The sequence below is a fragment of the Neopelma chrysocephalum genome, unplaced genomic scaffold (assembly GCF_003984885.1).
Source record: "Neopelma chrysocephalum unplaced genomic scaffold, ASM398488v2 Primary Assembly neopelma1_141, whole genome shotgun sequence".
Classification (NCBI taxonomy): Eukaryota; Metazoa; Chordata; class Aves; order Passeriformes; family Pipridae; genus Neopelma; species Neopelma chrysocephalum.
The window spans coordinates 1,364,248-1,381,656 of record NW_020897803.1 but is presented as its reverse complement, the minus strand read 5'-3'; the positions used below and the strand labels follow the sequence as shown (position 1 = coordinate 1,381,656).

General features: G+C 42.7%; 1 protein-coding gene across 2 annotated transcripts in view; it reads right to left on the bottom strand.

The window, feature by feature from the left end:
• SCAF4 (SR-related CTD associated factor 4) overlaps window positions 1-16,976 on the bottom strand; it is a 29,672-nt gene extending 12,696 nt beyond the window's left edge. Inside the window, exons 1-13 of one of the 2 annotated variants that reach the window (XM_027699760.1) lie at window positions 16,957-16,976; window positions 11,296-11,379; window positions 10,652-10,696; window positions 10,060-10,221; window positions 7,749-7,884; window positions 5,403-5,542; window positions 4,700-4,876; window positions 4,261-4,361; window positions 3,709-3,756; window positions 2,522-2,630; window positions 2,019-2,186; window positions 585-670; window positions 38-228 (exon numbers count right to left, since the gene is read on the bottom strand). In XM_027699760.1, the coding sequence (XP_027555561.1) occupies window positions 38-228; window positions 585-670; window positions 2,019-2,186; window positions 2,522-2,630; window positions 3,709-3,756; window positions 4,261-4,361; window positions 4,700-4,876; window positions 5,403-5,542; window positions 7,749-7,884; window positions 10,060-10,221; window positions 10,652-10,696; window positions 11,296-11,367 (1,435 nt within the window). In that variant the 5' untranslated portion in view covers window positions 11,368-11,379; window positions 16,957-16,976. Of the gene's footprint in view, window positions 1-37; window positions 229-584; window positions 671-2,018; window positions 2,187-2,521; window positions 2,631-3,708; window positions 3,757-4,260; window positions 4,362-4,699; window positions 4,877-5,402; window positions 5,543-7,748; window positions 7,885-10,059; window positions 10,222-10,651; window positions 10,697-11,295; window positions 11,380-16,956 lie in introns of those variants that run through there. The other variant, XM_027699761.1, reaches the window with a different exon arrangement.
• Between the last annotated feature and the right edge of the window lie 433 nt (window positions 16,977-17,409).

The window sequence follows — 17,409 nt, the reverse complement described above, 5'->3', positions numbered from 1 at the left end:
CCAGCTGAGCAGGCATCAAAAGGAAGAATGAACTCACCACTGACGGTTTCTGACTTGATCTGGGGGAGGCCCTTGGACCTGCGCTCCCTCTCCCGCTCCCGTTCCCGCCTTTCCTGCGAGCGCGACTTCGGCGAGTGCCGGCGCCGGTCCCGGGAGCGCGACCGGGAGCGCCGGTGACGGGAGCGCCGGGACCGGGAGCCAGACCTGGAGCGTTTCCTCTTGGGGGACCTGGTGGGAACCAAAGCTCACGTCAGCAAAATGTTTATTGCTTCTACAAAAAAAAAAAAAAACCCGGCTAAAAAAGAGATTTCCAGTGAATTCTGCCACTGAAATGGGGGTTTATTGACAGGCTTGAAGTTACTCTCTCCCAGGAAGAGAACTGCACAGAGACCCAACTTCCCTCAGAGGGGAGATGACTTCCCGGGGTTCATAATTCTTAAAGAGTCACTAATCCAGCTCTCATTCCTGCACTGAAAGATACCCAACTTCCCTCAGAGGGGAGATGACTTCCCGGGGTTCATAATTCTCAAAGAGTCACTAATCCAGCTGTGATTCCTGCACTGAAAGAGCTGTCACTGATTTACCTTGATGCAGATCTAGATCTCGACTTCCTGCTGTCAGAAACGTGCCGTTTGCCCTCCTGAACAGGTGGCTGCTCCACTTCCATATCCTAAAATATGAAGTTGACTGGTGTTAGGGGTGAGCAGCACAAGTATTTTATTTCTTTTTATGCCAAGATTGAATTATGAAACAGCACTAAAATTACGCTGAATATTCAAATGTGTGAAATTAAAGAGTAACGTGGCTCTCCCTCAGAAGCTTCACCTCTGCTCTGTGTCACTGACAGGGAGAGGGTCCAGTATTCCAGGTACTTAACACAACCACTGAAAAAACAGCCAAGAAATAATCTGAACAACTCGTTTTCCATTTGCAAATTATCTTTTTTCCATATTTCAGTCCATCTCCACAGAATATGATTATTCTCCTTAAAGTCAGTCAGTGGATCCTGCTGTGTCAAAGTGAGGTTTACTACAGCTCTTCTCCAAGACATTACTAGAAACTACTTTAAGCCCTGTATGTAAGCACTGTAACAAATTTGAAAAATGAAGCAGAAAGTCAAAGCAATACATAAGATGCAAGAACCTGCTTAAAAAAAGATTAATTCCAACACAGATTTCCTTCCCACCCCAAATCTTCCACAGCTTCCCATTCCAGAACATAACTGTGTCCTGCCTAGACTCTAAATTTTAATTTAAATTTTAAAATAAATTTAAATTTTCATTATATGACCCCAGCAGGGAACACCAAAAAAAGCCCTCTCTCAAAATGTACTGATTCAACAGAATGCTAGACTAAAAAAACTAATTACAAAGACACTCTTGAGAATTGTCCTTTTATTCCAAGTCAAAGCAAGAACTGATTTCTACAATCTGTGATGTCGCAGCTTGGTACCATCTCTATTTCTCAGTTCAGGATTTCCTTTTCTTGGAACAAAAGAGGCAAATAAACTTTTTAAAATATATATATATATATACACATATATAGGCTCATGAATAGACTTGCTCTTTGATTTCTTCTTAATAGCAGCCAGTTATTGAACCTACAATATCCTGAAAAACCTTAGGAACCAAAGCATTTACTTGGATTTTCTTAAGTTGTTACAGATTTTGAGTCCATTTCCACTACATTCCCATTCTACCAGGCCCTTACAAATTAACTTTTCCAGACGGTTTCTTCACACAAGAAGATTGCATTGTCAGAATTCCATGGCACAAAATATTCCTGAAATATGATGGGAGACAGGAAAGGGAAGATGAGGAAAGCACACACATGGTGGTTTTGCCAGACTTGTCCTGGAGCCCCCCAGCTTAATCCAACCATGTCCCAATGGAGCCACCCTCAGAGCCAGCTCTGTCCTTGATATCCTGACACTTCTGCTCCTGCACAATCCATATACATTTGAAAAACACGTGTATGAGAGCATTTAAGTTACTTTGTTTACTGCAAGGGCTCCTCACCTGCTGATGGGGTTTCTGCATGTGTGACTCAGTCTGGACTGGAAAAGGAGACTGGAAAGTTGGCTGCACAGGTGCTGCTGGTGGAATCACAGGCTGAGCCATGGGTGGGAACTGAGGGGTAGGCAGGAGACCAAAACCTGGCATTTGCCCATTAGGAGGAAGTGGGACCTTTAGAGAATAAAAAAGACAACAAAAAAATCCAGCTAGGAAAAGAAATTACATTGTCTTTCTCGGTTTGCTCAAGTTAAGTTGTATCTGTGCTCCCAAGTCACAATAAAAGACGGGGGAAAGATGAAGTAGGTCAAGCATTTAGATGTAGAAAACAATCTTGTTCTTCAAAGCCTGACTGGGACAGAGAACAAAGATATGTTTCTTTAGAAAAATTGAGGGCTAAGCCACATTCACTCTTCACAATGGTAAAACCACTTCCTTATTTCTGCATCAAAGAAAACAAGCAAAAGATAGAAAACACCAGAGAGGGACGAGGGAGAACCTGAAGTTACCTGGTGACGCATTGGATCCTGCTGCATTCCCATCATCCGCTGCTGGAAAGGATCCATATTTGGGAGCTGAGGAAATACTGGCTGTTGCATGCCTTCTGCTGGAAACCCACTGAAACCAGGAATATTTTAGTGAGACAAGTCAGTACATACACAGATCTCTTTATTTTCCAGATTTCTATACACATCTACACAGCCTTGCTGTAATTTTAGACAGAACAAGAATCTTTACTATGATCCCATTTCCAACAAAAAAAAAAAAAGGAGAAAGAGTGGTTTCCTTATCTTTTTTCCACTCTAAGAGTAGTCCTTTATCACTTAAAGCAATGCTACACAAAGGTTAGAGCCTCCCTCTCCCCCCTGACTTACAAAGATCTCAGCCTACGGAAATGTTTCAGGAAGGTTGTCTGCCTTAGGCTAAACTTCTTCCTCTCCAGTTCCTCTTCTGGGAACAAAAGAAGCAACCCTTTTCCTCAAGGAAAATAAACCAGCTGTACTACTGCTGTTAACAACCACCTTGGTTTGGGAGGAAATAGGGCAGAGGAGCACAGGATGTGTATCACAGCAGGATTACAGCGATGCCAATCCCTTCCTGATTCAACACACAGCGTGGACAGTGCTCAGGGAACTCAGGACCTGCCTGCAGGAAACTGAACTGGATTTCAAGAGGATACAGGAACTTCACGGGGATGGGAAATGGAGCTTTGCACTATTTGAAGACACAGATACCATAAAATTCTGCAGAGGTTCTGGACAGATCGGTTTTTCATAGAGAGAATGACTGAGTTTCTGTGCCCAGACTGGGAATACTGGAATTCCACCTTCAGGGACATCTTGCCCAAGTGTGAGGTGCTAAAGACAGAGGCTCTGAAGCGCTGCCAACACAACATAAACATGCCCAAAAGCCTCTAGCTGGGCAGGCACAAGCAGTGCTTACGTGTGACCTACCTCATCTCTCTGTACTCCAGAGTTCACCTGTATTCTAGGGAAAATACCACCAATTTCCTTCAAAGGCATTTTAATTAACTAGTACTTGTGAAACATAAAAGTGCTGGAGGTGAGAGACACAGTAAGAAAGCTGATGAGAGTGTTAGTGGTTCTGGTTTTGAGAGCAGGGTTTGGATGCAGATACAGAAAGTAAGACATGGGGCCACGGACTGAAGCAGGGGAAAAAAGAAATATGGACTAACCCCGGCATTGAGCACCATCCAGCCTGTGCACTGAATGAGAGAGAGGTCCTGTGGAGAAAACTGGGATGTGGTCATGGCATTCCAGACTTTATCATAACGCACAGCAAAAGGGAAACAGGACTCTGAGCTCGTTCGTGGGGGGACTGAATGTTTGAGAACCTTAAGCCAATTTTCATTTCTCAAGTAGTTAAAACCATCACAGTGTTTGGAATAGCATCTTTTCCCCAGCCAGCAAAGCAATCCAGCTGATCACTAACAATGCCCTGAGACACACTCAGTTGTGCAATAAACACATCTTGAAATCCAAGCTAAGCTTTTCTCTACAGAACACAGTCCTCAATCAGTGATGTTACATAAACCCACACCACATCACCAAAGTGAAGAGACATAAAAAACACCCCGCCAAAAATTGTTAACAGAAATTGTTAACAATGTTTTAAATTTGGGCTGTAACGGTTAAGCACTGAAGTAACTTCGAATTTTAATCCACTTTCTAACCTAAAAGTCTTTTAGAACAAAGATTTCTTAGTTCTGTTATGACACACAACTTACAAAGCCGGCTGAGACACTGAAGGGGAAGGAGCTGAATCTTCTTTCTTTGCATCTTCCACTGCTTCTGGTTCATCATCATAGTCAAACCGATCTAGAAGTTTCTGGAAGAAATCACATTGTGCCCACTATTTTTCCTGTATCTGACAGAATTGGCAGCCAAAATATTTTTATTATCACAGTTTTACTACATATCTAACAGCTCTGGAATTCAACACAAGGTTAGAATGGGAGAAAAATAAAAACCTATGTTCTAGTACAGAATAAAAACTGTCCAAAACTAGTTTTCTTCAGCTTCAGAAAATGCACAGGCCATAACAGCAGGAAGCCAACCTCCAAATGGAAAGAGAAGAAACAAAATTAAAACCTAACAGAGGACACTGAGGTACCACCCCACAGTTGTGTTCTGGGGAGGTTCAACACAGAACAAACCAAGGCTTACTTTGTCAAACGATGTTTTCTGCTCAGGTGCTGGGAAAGCAGCTTTTTGCTCTGGTGCCTGAGCTGCTGTGGTTTTCAGCTGAGCAGTAATAGCTTGAACCTGAGCCATCACAGTGTTGTCTATGACCGGTGACTGGGGCTTCTGAGGCTGCTGGAAAGTCTGCAGGATTTGCTGAAGCTACAAAAACACAAGGTAGTATTAAGAATATGTTCTTATATAAACACAAAACATCAAAAGAGTTGTAGGTTATAACTTTTATGTCAAACCAGACTATGGCAAAGGATGAATACCAACAACCTGACTGAACTAGGGAGAACTCTCAGCAAGACCAAGAGTCTCTTCTTAAATCCTTCAGTGGCAAAATTCAGCAGATCCCAACATTGTAGGACTTGGGCCCTTCAGCACTGCTTAGTGGACTGAACAAGAGAACTTCAGATTTTCTTTCTTATATTCCACCTGTCCTGGAAACTTTGTAACTGCATCAATTCCCAACTAATAATTTAGGAATATTTAACTGCATTTTCCCCAAATACCACAATTACTGGATGGAAGGGTCACAGATAATTCAAGTACTCTTTGACTCCACTGAAGACCTTAAGGAGGCTCTTTCGCTTTGCTTCATATGGGGGATCTTAATTCCATCATTTTCTCCCCTCACTTCACGTAAAAGCTGGAGTTGGAAGGGAACCAACAAGCAGGTTACCTGTTGTCCTTGTGTTGTCTGGAACAGCTGAGCTACAGCTGCGAAGGCGTCGGAGCTGGGCAGCTGTGGCACGGTGGGCACTGAGTTCGCAGTCACCTGAGGGGGCTCCAAGGGGACCTTTGCCGGAGGGGGCGGCGAACCTGAGGGATCCACAGGAGCAGAGGAAGGGCTGTGTCACTCCAGAGCACCCACCCTGCTCCTCACCTGCCTCCTCAAAACAAGGGCCTGGCCACAAGCCCCTCTTTAACCCAAAATTCCTTATTTACACCACCCCAGCTGCACATTCCGTTTGTTTTGCCGCGAACTGCCCCGACCACTGTCCACACCTGCACACTGTGTGCACCAGGAAAGGAAAAAGGCCCATCTGGAAGCTGGTCCCACATGGAATTTTAGAGCACAGCTCCCTGTTTGTAAGTGTCCAAGTTTAGAACACCTCTAACTCCAACAGCATCACTGTGTGATGGTTCTGGGCTCATCCTTTTGGAGTATTTCAAATGAACCAGCTCATGGCTCATCTAAAGAGCAACTGGGTTTCTCTTAACATTTTCTATTTTCTAGCAGGAACTGAACTTTTTCTGAGAATTCTGGTAATAATTAGAGGTTATTCCACAGGCAGCTCGTTTTCTTTGGTAAGGTCTGTTCACGTGCCCCTTTTGCACAGGCACAAGCCACACCTGCAGCTGATGGATAAATCCTCCCACCAGAAAAATTACTTTTCCTCATTCTTCCAGGAAAAGACTCCCATTTCCAGGAGCTTTACTGAAATTGAGATCACACTTTAAGACATGCTGACAGCTTTGGCTACATATGCAGCTTTCTCATTCTCTTTGCTTTACATTAAAATGCCTTTTTTAATAAACATTTTGCCAGTACAAGGTAAATTAGCAACAATACCATCAATTCCTCCACACTGTGAGCAAGTCACTATTCTTTAGCAAATTTGTTTTAATGGACATAATAGAGCTTTATAAGGAGTGACCGTTAAAGAAACTCCACAGATAAAAATATTTAGTTTGAAATACTAAGCAAACATGTTTGCCTTGCAATACCATCTCCTTTAAAGCCATTCCTCTGTTTGTACTTCAAATAACTCCAGTGTTGACAAGCAGCAAGCAGAGACAAACGTGTTTAATATTTTCCCAGAAGTGAAATGCGATATAAAAATACTGCAAAAAAGGTATGTGGTTGTTCTTAAGCATGAAGTAACTCCCCAATTATTTCCTGTATATATTCAGAAGGATATTTGCTTGCTCAAGGGAGAAAATTTGCATTTTTCTCTCTATGGGCTAAACAGATTGTATCTCACATAATGCATTAATATATTTATTATTATTCATTAGCATATTTATTTCAGGGCCAAATTATCCCCTCTGGTGCATGTGAATAATCTCACTGAAAATCTTTGCAGAAGGCAGCCAACCTGTTTGCCACCAGTGAGGAGACACGGCTGGAAGGGCAGTGCCCCTCACCTGTCCCAGCAGAATGAAACTGCACAAACACCACATTTCATGGGATACACTTCCCTAAACACAGCTGGAGAGGCTCCCACTTGTGCTGCTGTTGTCTGTCACCACCCCTCCCTCACTCCATTCCACTTTTCCCAGTCCTACTCCAAGGTACACAATGAATAAGGAGGTTACCAGAGCTCGGCGTGAAACCCGGAGTGCAGAGCCAAAAACCAGGCCCCTCTGGAGAAAGAGGGAATTGTGGAATGTGTATTCTCCTCCACTGCTCCATAACCTCACTGCCAGCTTTTCATGGGGCACAAAATAGGTCAGTGCAGCACTGTGGGCAGGCCCTCCCTGCTCTGCTCTGTGGGTCAGTGCTTTCCAGCCCGGACAGAACTGCACTGTTTGAGAATCTGGATGGGAAACACCAGTTAAAGTGTCCCAGGGCTTGTACTGAGACCCCGACAGCTGCTGCTTTCAGGTACTAAACTGATCCCAAGAAAGACAAAGCTCTTAACATGTAAGATCCCACTTTACTCATCTGGATTCTAACATTGCATCAGAATTGGAAAACTGAGATACAACAGACAAATATTTCAAAGCAAAAGAAAAAGTCCTTGTTTAAGAGGGGACATAGAAGTCATCTGTAAGAGTCCACATATGTATGTGCACGTGCATATTTGTGACACACATTTCAGGTATTTTCCAACTAAGTGCTCACCAAGTACAGTATCAGCATTTATTCAAAGTAAGTTCAGCTGCTCCACTTAATTGTGACAACAAAGGTGAGTTTATGGACATGTTACTGCTGTAACTAAGAGCAGGTGCTCTCCTGTGAAAGCAAACAAGCCATTGCCATTTGCCCTTTGAAGGCAGAAGTTAAAATGTTCATTCCTACCTTCATTGTTAGTGGCATTCTCTGCCATTGGGGCAGTGGCACTAGTTCCTGCTGCCATATCCAGGAGAGGCTGAATTATTTCAATTTTAAATACTCCGTTTTTCTGCCAAAGGTTCAGGACACGGACTATTTTACTCTGTTGAAACAAAAGTAAGCATCAAGGCTGAATCCAGCTCTCCTTATTCACAAAGTCCCAGTTTGTCTTCTGTATGTGGAGAAGAAAGGTTTGAACAGCACATAACAGGCACACCAATTTAACAAACCCTGTGTTGTGACACAGGGCAGCAACGCCTTTTACATGGTTAAAATTAAAACTGTCAACTTATTTTACTGTCTGCTTTAAGAAAAAGCAATTTGTGACACTTTCTGGCCAGTCAGAAATCCGGGTCTGATGAACAATCAAGGACATCACTTCAGCCCCATTTCTTCACAGATGGTCACCAAGGGATGAACCAACCAACCAATGTGACTAGAAAAAGGAAGACAAGCTGGAAAGCCCTAAGGAAGAGGGGGGCAATTACACCAGGAAACACCAGAACAGCACTTCAAAGCCAGGTTGAGGATTGCTTCCTTGATTTTATCCCTCACCCAACCAATTCTGTGTTGACTCCAGAAACCATCTCCATCATTGCTCAAAAGACCAGGAAAGCAAGTGGGAAACATCCTCCCTGATCACTGCAGAAGGATTAATTTAGAATCTCTGATTGTCAGCTGTTATTTTAAGCTCATTTCTTTTTTTTCTTTTGACACGAAGAACAACGCAGCTTTCAGGAACAAGCTGGAAATCAGCCTTTCCTTCTTTAGCCCAGCACTAAAACAATGTCTCACTACTTGTGTTGCTTCAGTTGGAATATTCAGGCAGGTAGAAGTCAGAATACATGTTGTGTTGCTGTCCTTTTGTAGGTTTAGTCATCTCACCTGCACATATAGAAGCTTCAAATACTTTTTACTTGGAATGAATTGATTCTGTCCCTTCTTGTTTCAACAATTCAGTGTCTCACAGTGACTCAGTTATCTACACCCATGCAAATCCACCTCTACCTTCATTAGCTAAGTGATTCAAGATTTTTACAAAATGTTTGCTAAAATAACATCAGTTAGAGAGAAACCTGAAATAGTCTATTTTTAAATAAGAGTTAAACTTGAAAACAGCAGAATATCAAAGCAATAAAATGCTATCTCTCCAGAAGACCTGAAAATAGAATGAAGGCCAAAGAATGAGTAAATGTAATAGTCCTGTTTTCAGTCACATTAATCTTACAGAAAGGCTGTTTAAAAAAAAAAAAGTAGCATTCTCTTCAGACATCAACCACAGTTGTTGTGTATCTGCAGATCAGGTTTTTTGGTTTAGAAACTGGAAATCCATCAAAGCAAGCACATTATAAATAATATTATTCCCTATATCAAGTAGCCCCATGAAGGAGATGGACAGTCTAATTCATTTATGTGAACAAAATGGTAGGCACAGAAACAGAAAGGAGAAAGGACTGCTCTTTTTCACCAAGGTATTAACCCAGGAGCTCCAGGATATCAGATTCAAAGCCTGAAGGTCTAAATGTTCCACATTAGAGAACTACGAACATCAAAGCTTTTCCAAAAGCTTATTTAGAAAGCTGGGGAAGAAGTCAGGTAGAAAAGGAGTATTTTACAGAGAAAAAGCGAGGAGGTGTTTTTCTGGAAACCAACTGGCAACTTCTGAAACATACTTATCTTGGATTTTCCTGCCAGGGCACAAAAGTCATTTTCTGCTGGTAACAACCAGGACCATCAGGAATTCAGGACACTTTCTGAGCCTCTGTTCTACCAACAACTACAGCAGAACTAAGAAAAACAAGGCCTTAAACCAGTGTTGGCAATGGAGAACAGCAATGAAACCCTCAAGTACAGGATTGGGAAAGACTGATGAAACCAACACAGTGATTTTCTTAGAAAACTTTTGTGAGCAGAACCATCACTGCCTACAAAACCAGAGCTGCTCCTGCAACACTTCCTTTTTGTGGGAGACACTGCCTTCCAGAGGAAGTTTTCCTGAAGCAACCTCAAGAGGAAAAGCTTTTGGCACAGTAACCACACAGTGCTGAAGTGTCTGCACAGGCAAAGCTGATGAGGGTAGGCAAAATATATCTTTTAACTCCAACTTGCATTCAACTATCACCTTTGATCATCTTCCTCAGCCTGTTTTACCCTTTCCTACAGCAAGGGTAAAACTTTTTCCCCTCCCAGGGACAGAGAGAATCACCCAGTTCACTGTCACAGGAGAGCAAACACCATGACCAATGCACAGCAACACTTTGAGGAGTGACAGTCATACCTTGTCTTCAGATGGACACAGATACAAATACTGGAATGTGGCAGTAATATTTTTAGAGAATCTTGGCCCAAAAACATCTTTGTCTGTTCCAAACTGGTGCCGGGACTGACGAACAATGGAGTCAATCACGTACAGCCCAGGGACTTTGTACTCTGGTTTGCACTGAAACACAACAAGAATTGTCCATCAGGCAGGGATACTCCCAGGAAATCTGCTCCTGGGGAGAAAGGGAGCACTGCATTCCAGCCTGTTGCTCTACATGCCCAGGCAAGCATGAAAACTGCCATTTCTGAAAGTATGGATTAACTTAGTGACCATTAATTTTAAGTTCAGTACCTCCAGTTTCCTCCCCAGCTGCTGGGTAGAGAAAAATTTCCCAATTTGCTTCCCCTCCCCATTAATTTATGATGGAAAACTAAAATGATGTTATATACACAAAAGTTATACCAAAATGTATAAAATCCTAACAAACCAGGATTTCCCCCCCTCAATCCCTGAGTAACAGAAACCTTTCTGGTTATTTATTAGCAATATCTAATAAAGGATGCAGACAATAACTTTATCAACAGATTTTTTTATTATTTTTGTTTACCTTTTTGATAAACTTCTCCACAATCTGGACAACATGCTTGTAGAGCTGGAAAATAAATAACATACATTAACATATCAGCTACTCAACAGTGGCACATCATTTTGGAAGTGTTTTTACTCTTTGTGGTTATTACCACTTCGGAAAGAGTACAGAATATGGCATTCACGTTATAAAAGGCAGGATGTTATCAAGCTAAATTAATTAATTAAAGCACAGAGAAAAGGATTTCATGGGGGAGACCCAGACCCAAGGCATCCTTTGTGCCAGCAGTGTGTCAGTGAGAAAGTGAAACTTTTCTGGAGTTACTTTCTGTGCAGGACCAGTGTTTCCACGTGCTAATAAAGTGCAGTTGCACCCTGCAACAGTTAAAATTTTATTTCACAAGAATCACAACACCCTAGTGGGTGTAGCATTAAAAAGCAATGACCCCAAAAAAAAATAAAAATCAAGCTGGCATCGTGTTCCCAGTCCAAAACCAAGAGATGATGTTCACCACCCACTTGTTTCTACACAAGAGCCTCAACGCCCACCAGAATAAACCATCCCCGAAGCTGAGACTGGGAAATCCTGATATTTACTTCAGAAGTGAAATAATAAAACATTGCTGCTGTTTACAGTTTGGTGTTTGTGCCGTTGTACTTTACCTTAATAGCTTTAATGGCAGCTTTTGTGATGAGAATCATCTTTGCTCGGGAAATAGGAGGTTTCATCTCCATCAGTGAAAAGAGCTGAACGGAGAAAAACAAACATTAGAAATGTGTTCTGAAGCTTAAGGAATTCACCAAAAAAGACAACATTTCAGGTGGGTGAGGGATTTTTGATATCCCACGCTCTGTGTTGGCCACATTGCTGGCTGGCCCTGAGGGAACTTGCCATTTTACAAACCTATTTTGCTGTTTTACAAACTCTGCTGCCTTATTCTCCACAGGTCACCCAAGGGAAAAGTTCGTTCCTCAAGGATATTTTTCAGGAGTTATTGGTCTTTATAGATGACATGTATGTGTGTATATATATATATATATATAATGAATCATCCATGAAGACATCTGGATACACTTTCCCCAGGATCCCAGCACCACCTGAACACTGTGACATGACATTCCATCCGTGTGGAATGTTTTAAGAGAACAGGGAACTGAGGGATTTGGGGAGATTTGTTGTCAGTGACAGCCTGGCACTCACACACACACACCCCAGAGACCCCAGATTCCAATGCCCATTGCACCGCTCTCCAGATCCCTCGGGATCCCCCTCTGGATCTGCAGTGAATTCCATCAGCTCCACAAGCTGCTCTTGGAATTCTCCCTGTAAAATAACCCCAAAACCACCCCGTGCACCGCACTGTGTTCTTATGGCAAAACAACACTGAGATCTGCAAGGTTTCTACACATACAGTTGTTTTTACCTTGAAATATTCCTCACAAATCACAGGGGAAAAAATTGTTTTGTGTCACACAATTTCATTTTGCCCTTTACAATGAAGAAAAAATTGAGCCCTTGGACACTAGTCAAAAGTGTCATCAATTATGTGCCACAAAGCAAAATAAGAGAATACAAGTGTCTTCATTTGTCAGTGTAATGGAAAGTAAGATGTCATTTAAAAATTACTTCTAATTTTAATTAATTGAAGTTCCAAGATACTGGTGAAGTGACCAAGTTACACAGATTTATTCACTGTCTCGGTCAAGGAAAAAGAATCAATGAAGAAGCCAAAAAAATTTGGCCAAATAAGGCAAGTGATTTGCTAACAAGGCTTTCAGCAGGACAAAGGGAGGCCTTACACCTCTAAAATACAGAGAGCTGGCAACAAGGTATTTACTTTCTTAATTCAATTCCTATTCCAGGAGATGTGACAGAAGAAAAACTGTCGTTCAAGACAGCGGTAGCCAGATGCCTTTTCCAGCACCAACACAAGACCCTGAATTCTCATTATTCATCTCCATAAAATGCCAGTTCCAATGCCAGAATGTTGGACTTTTAAAGCCATTTTAACTGTTAAGCATATTTCAGCTTGATGAGAAATCACAGCACGGACAAATCAAAACTGTCAGATAAAAGACAGAAGGAGAGAGGGGTCTGCGAGCTGACTCGGTTTTAAAAACAAATCTTGTTTTCAATTTGGACTTAATTGCTTTAAAATAAGTGCAAAGACTCTCGATGAACGAAGTCAGTAATATTATTAAAACTCAGAAAAATCTGTTTTAAGAGGTAATGAAAGGGGAAGAGAAATTGAAAGCCCAACACCCACCACGAAGCACCAGAAGGCTCAAAAACAGACGGAGGAGGGAAAAAGCAGCCAACATTAAGACAGGCATTCCATATCTTTTCCTTTGCACATGGAGAAGCAACTGGTCCTCCAGCAACAGGATCCAGTCCCATATAGTAAGAACAAAGGAGCTGGTGTGAAAGCAGCACTTTGTATTTCAGGAACACAAGGAGAGACCCCCCCAGGAAATTGGGAGGGCTCAGAGCAGGGCCCAAGGTAACAAGAAACAAGGGGCAGCAAAAATAGAAAGAGAAGTATCTTTAAAGTATCCCAAGTTTGACACTGCAATTGGGGGAAGCACGGAAAAAATAAAAATCCAAGGAGAAAAACTGCCAGGGAGGACAAAGGCACACATACATATATATATATATATATATATATATATATATATACACCTACAGTACATATATGAGTGTGCATGTTTGTGTATATATATATATAAAAATCTATTTGCCCTCTCTTCACCCTCCCCATCACCATCTCTTGGAATTTTACAACAAAACTTTCCTACTTTTTTTCAAGTTACCTGAAATCTTCAAATATCAAATGACTACTTCAATGCTGAGGTTTTTTTAATTCTCAGTATTGGTTAAATGTGTCGACACCACGTTTTAAACACAGGTAAATCTAAAATTTAACACCCTTAAAAGTCCCTCGTGGTTTTCCACTGGTAGAAGGGGGAGCTGCTCAGTAACCCACCCATGAATTTACATTTCCATGTGTTCAATTAGACTGGGATCTTCTTCCACACACATTGCCCAAAGCAATACACCAAAAAAACCACCCCTATTTTCAGAGGATTGTTCTCACAATAATACATCCAGTTCCTCAAAGGGCACCATGATCAGCCCAAGGAACAACCTGGACACAAAAGTTTACCCTATTTAAAAAATCATTGTGATGGATGCAACACAGGGAATGAAAATCTGTGGCTTGAGAGTGTTTCCAATGTCCTGCCTCACAACAGGAGCCTGTCCCTGGAATGCTCTGACCTTCTGCTTTCACTGACCATCACTGCAGGACTGGAGGATGTTGACACAAAAGAAGTGGAGGTATTAAAGAGCCCACTAAACTCCAGCCACAATACACAGTATTGATTTAAGGGTATTTCTGGGTACTTTTCACAGCAGCACGGAAGGAAACTCTAAAGTATCTGTAAAGCAAAGAGCTTAAAAGGCAGAAAATTCACCTGCTCGTTTTCAGGCTGATAAATGCTATTAAATAACAAAGGGGAGCTATTCATTAAACCATGGCAGGACAGCAGAAGGGAGATTAACTAACACAGTGACCCCCCGAAATTAAAACTTCATGTAAAGCACAGAAGCACCACAGAAAACACATGGAAGAAGTGAACCAAGACACCTTCCAACTCCAACTGCGCCCCTGCTCCAGCTCAGGAGGTGCCAGGAGGGGTGGGAAACAGGACAAGGAGGATGATGGCCTTTAGTTCTCAGCCTTTTGAGCAGCAGATTATTAACTCCTGTCATTCTACAGTTAATGCCTTTTGCTGGTCTATTTTACAAAGGAACCTCAGAACCACTATTTTAAAATTTACCGAGCTTGATGTACGATCTTAAGTCTATTTATCTGTTTTAAGATAACCCAGTAGGAAGGTAAAAATACCTTTTAGGGCTTGAACTGGCTTCCCTGGCTTTGCTCTCTTGCTGAAGTGCCTCTGCCATAAAAAAGTCTTTTTATTTGCAAATAAAGAGCTACGGGTCTGTTTTATACACTCATTAAATCAACCCCCCAGCACAGCAGCAGCACGGAGAGAAGCACCTACTAAAACAAACACGGTGTTTAGTGATTAGTGGGTATCAAGCACTCAGGTCACTGTCAGGACACCTCATTCAACCTCCCCTTCTCCAATTTCCAGAGCAGTCTAACACGCCCTCAACGATTCAATCGAGCCTTAGGTGTCCAAAAACACTTCCCAAAGCAGGCTCCAGCCACAGTCAGTACATTCATTCACCAGCTTTTGGAATGTGTTTTATTTATGCATTTAGAAAGCACGAGACACAGCAAATCACCAGACACTTATAGGTATATAATTGCAGTTACTTGTTTGTGTGCCTACAGAAGCAAAAAAAGGATGATGGAAGACAGGACCAACAAGCACAGACACCACACTATTTTGTTAACAAAATTTTAAAAGGGCAGATGTTTTAGAAAATCCAAAGGAATTCTGCTGGCCCGGTACATTTTCCTTCCCCTAAAGAACTTGCTGCTTCCTGTCCTCCTCAGGTTCTTCCTTGAGCTAAGGAAAGGAGAAAGAGCTTAGATTCCCTATCTCAGATGATCAATGCAAGTTTTAAATACTTGTGACCACCAGCATCAGGTGCTGTTGAAGGTAAGAGATCACCATAACACCCACAGCTGTCAGGCTGCATTCTTGGGAAAATAAAGTGACATTTAGATTTGACCAGATATGACCCCCCAGGCAATGAAGCCAAACAGCACTTCATCAACTCAGCCACTTCTGTGGCCTAGAAAGGCCTCCCACAAATCCTGAAACACTGGGGAGAAACATCTTCACAAGGGATCCTCATCTGAAAATGACATCATGGAAGCACACACAGAAAGAGAGTTTTGTTTGCTGCAGAAATGGTTTGGAAATGCAGCTCTCGGGACCAGGGCAGGGCTCTCGTGTCCAACACATCTCCTGGAAATACTGCTTGTCTCACTTCTCTTACCAGGAATCCCTACTGGAATGTCACAGCTTCCAATATTCCTGGAAACAAGTTCAGTGCGGAGGCAAGAGACTCCAGCCAGATGCTGGCAGTTGTGTCCTTGCTGCTTTTCCCTGCACATCCAGGCTCTCACCGGGGATCCCGAGCTCCAGTAACTGCTGGAGAACCACTGGGAAGGATATCCTGCCAACCTCTATTTATAGCACCTGGGGAGGGAGGGGAAGACTGTAATAGAACAGGCAAAATAAAGCCTTGCCATGGGCATAAACCAGCCAGGCTGGATCAAAACCCCAACTGCCCAGTGCCCTGAATAAGGGCCAACAGCAAAGAGGGAACCTGCAGCTCCAGCTTGGAACAAACAGCCCACAGGATCTGCCACCTCATTGTCTCTGGGCACCTTTAGGTGGGATATCAAATGTTTCAGTGGTACAGATTAACTACTGTCAACCTGAGACACACCATTAAGGGAATAGGATGGATTACTCAACACAAATAAAAGATTACAAAACAGGAAAGTTGGCGCTTTTTTTTCTATTTCCAGCAGCAAGACTGTGCAAAAAAAAAAAAAAATCTCTTTTTCTAACTTTTATAACCAGTAAACTATGCCTCAAGTTTTTGAGATTAAAGGAAAAGAAAAACACATCCCCTAAACCGAAACGTGCCAAGGATTTATAAACCATGGCAGCTGTGTGGGTTTGGTGAGGGGGTTTTGTTTGCTTCTGTTTTGGGGGTGAGATTTTTTCTGTTTGGGTTTTTTTTGGTTTTGGTTTTAAAAAAAATGTTTGCTTGTTTTCCTAAAAGCGTAACAAAGTTCTGTCCATTATCCAGTTACCTTTGGTGATTTATTTATACTGTGCCACTAATGTAACATAATATATGCACCTAACAGTGCAGGATCCAGTTGGAACTGAATTTCTCAGAGGAAACGCACCACAGCCCTGTCCGATCCCTCCTATTCAGCTGGAGGAATCTGCTCAAACTACAGCTGGATAAAGATGGAGCAGCAAACACAAAACCTGGGCTTGCTCCTGTAGAAACAGGAGGATTTTGAAGAGGACATTTATTGGCAAACTTGCATTCAAAAGTGAGGCTCAAAGACCCGGACTAAGGGAACGGCACCACAATCAAACAGGATCAAATTACACAACCCCAGCGAGTTCCCACCCACTGCCAGAGCCAAACTCACTCCTCTCCCTCCCCAAGGCCCTTTTATCCAAGAGGAGACACCAACCCAGCAGCTTCGAGCATGCCTAATTTACAGCCCTGCTTTGAACTTGGGCCTCCCACCGTTCAAGGAATTGCTGCAAACACCAAACCCACCCTAAAAAAATCCCAAATGGCGGGATCACCTGCAGTAAGTGGCGTCTCCTCCTTCAGGCAGAGCTGACATGGAAGCAGAGCCAGGAGGGAATCACCTCCAGCACTCACGGGAAGTGCAGCTCCAATCCCGGGGCTGCTGCACTTGGGAGTTCCATGATAAACCCACAATTCCCTGGTATTGTAGAGCCAGCAAGTCCAGGAATTCTTGGCCTACAGGGTACTCTGTAGCTGCCCCCAGCTTCACTGCTGGAGCCGCTCCACTCCCAATAAAATAATTAACCCTTCAGTGACTGGGACTGGCACCTCTGAAGGCCTCACAACACCGAGCTGTACAGACAAAACCAGCCCGGGCTGTTCCCACCACTGCTGGAACAACACTCAGACCTCTCCAAAACTGACATTTCTGGGCCTTCTCAGGGAAAGAGAACAGTTTCTCCCTCTAAATCTTACCCCCCACAGACCATTTCAGTTTGTGCTGCTCC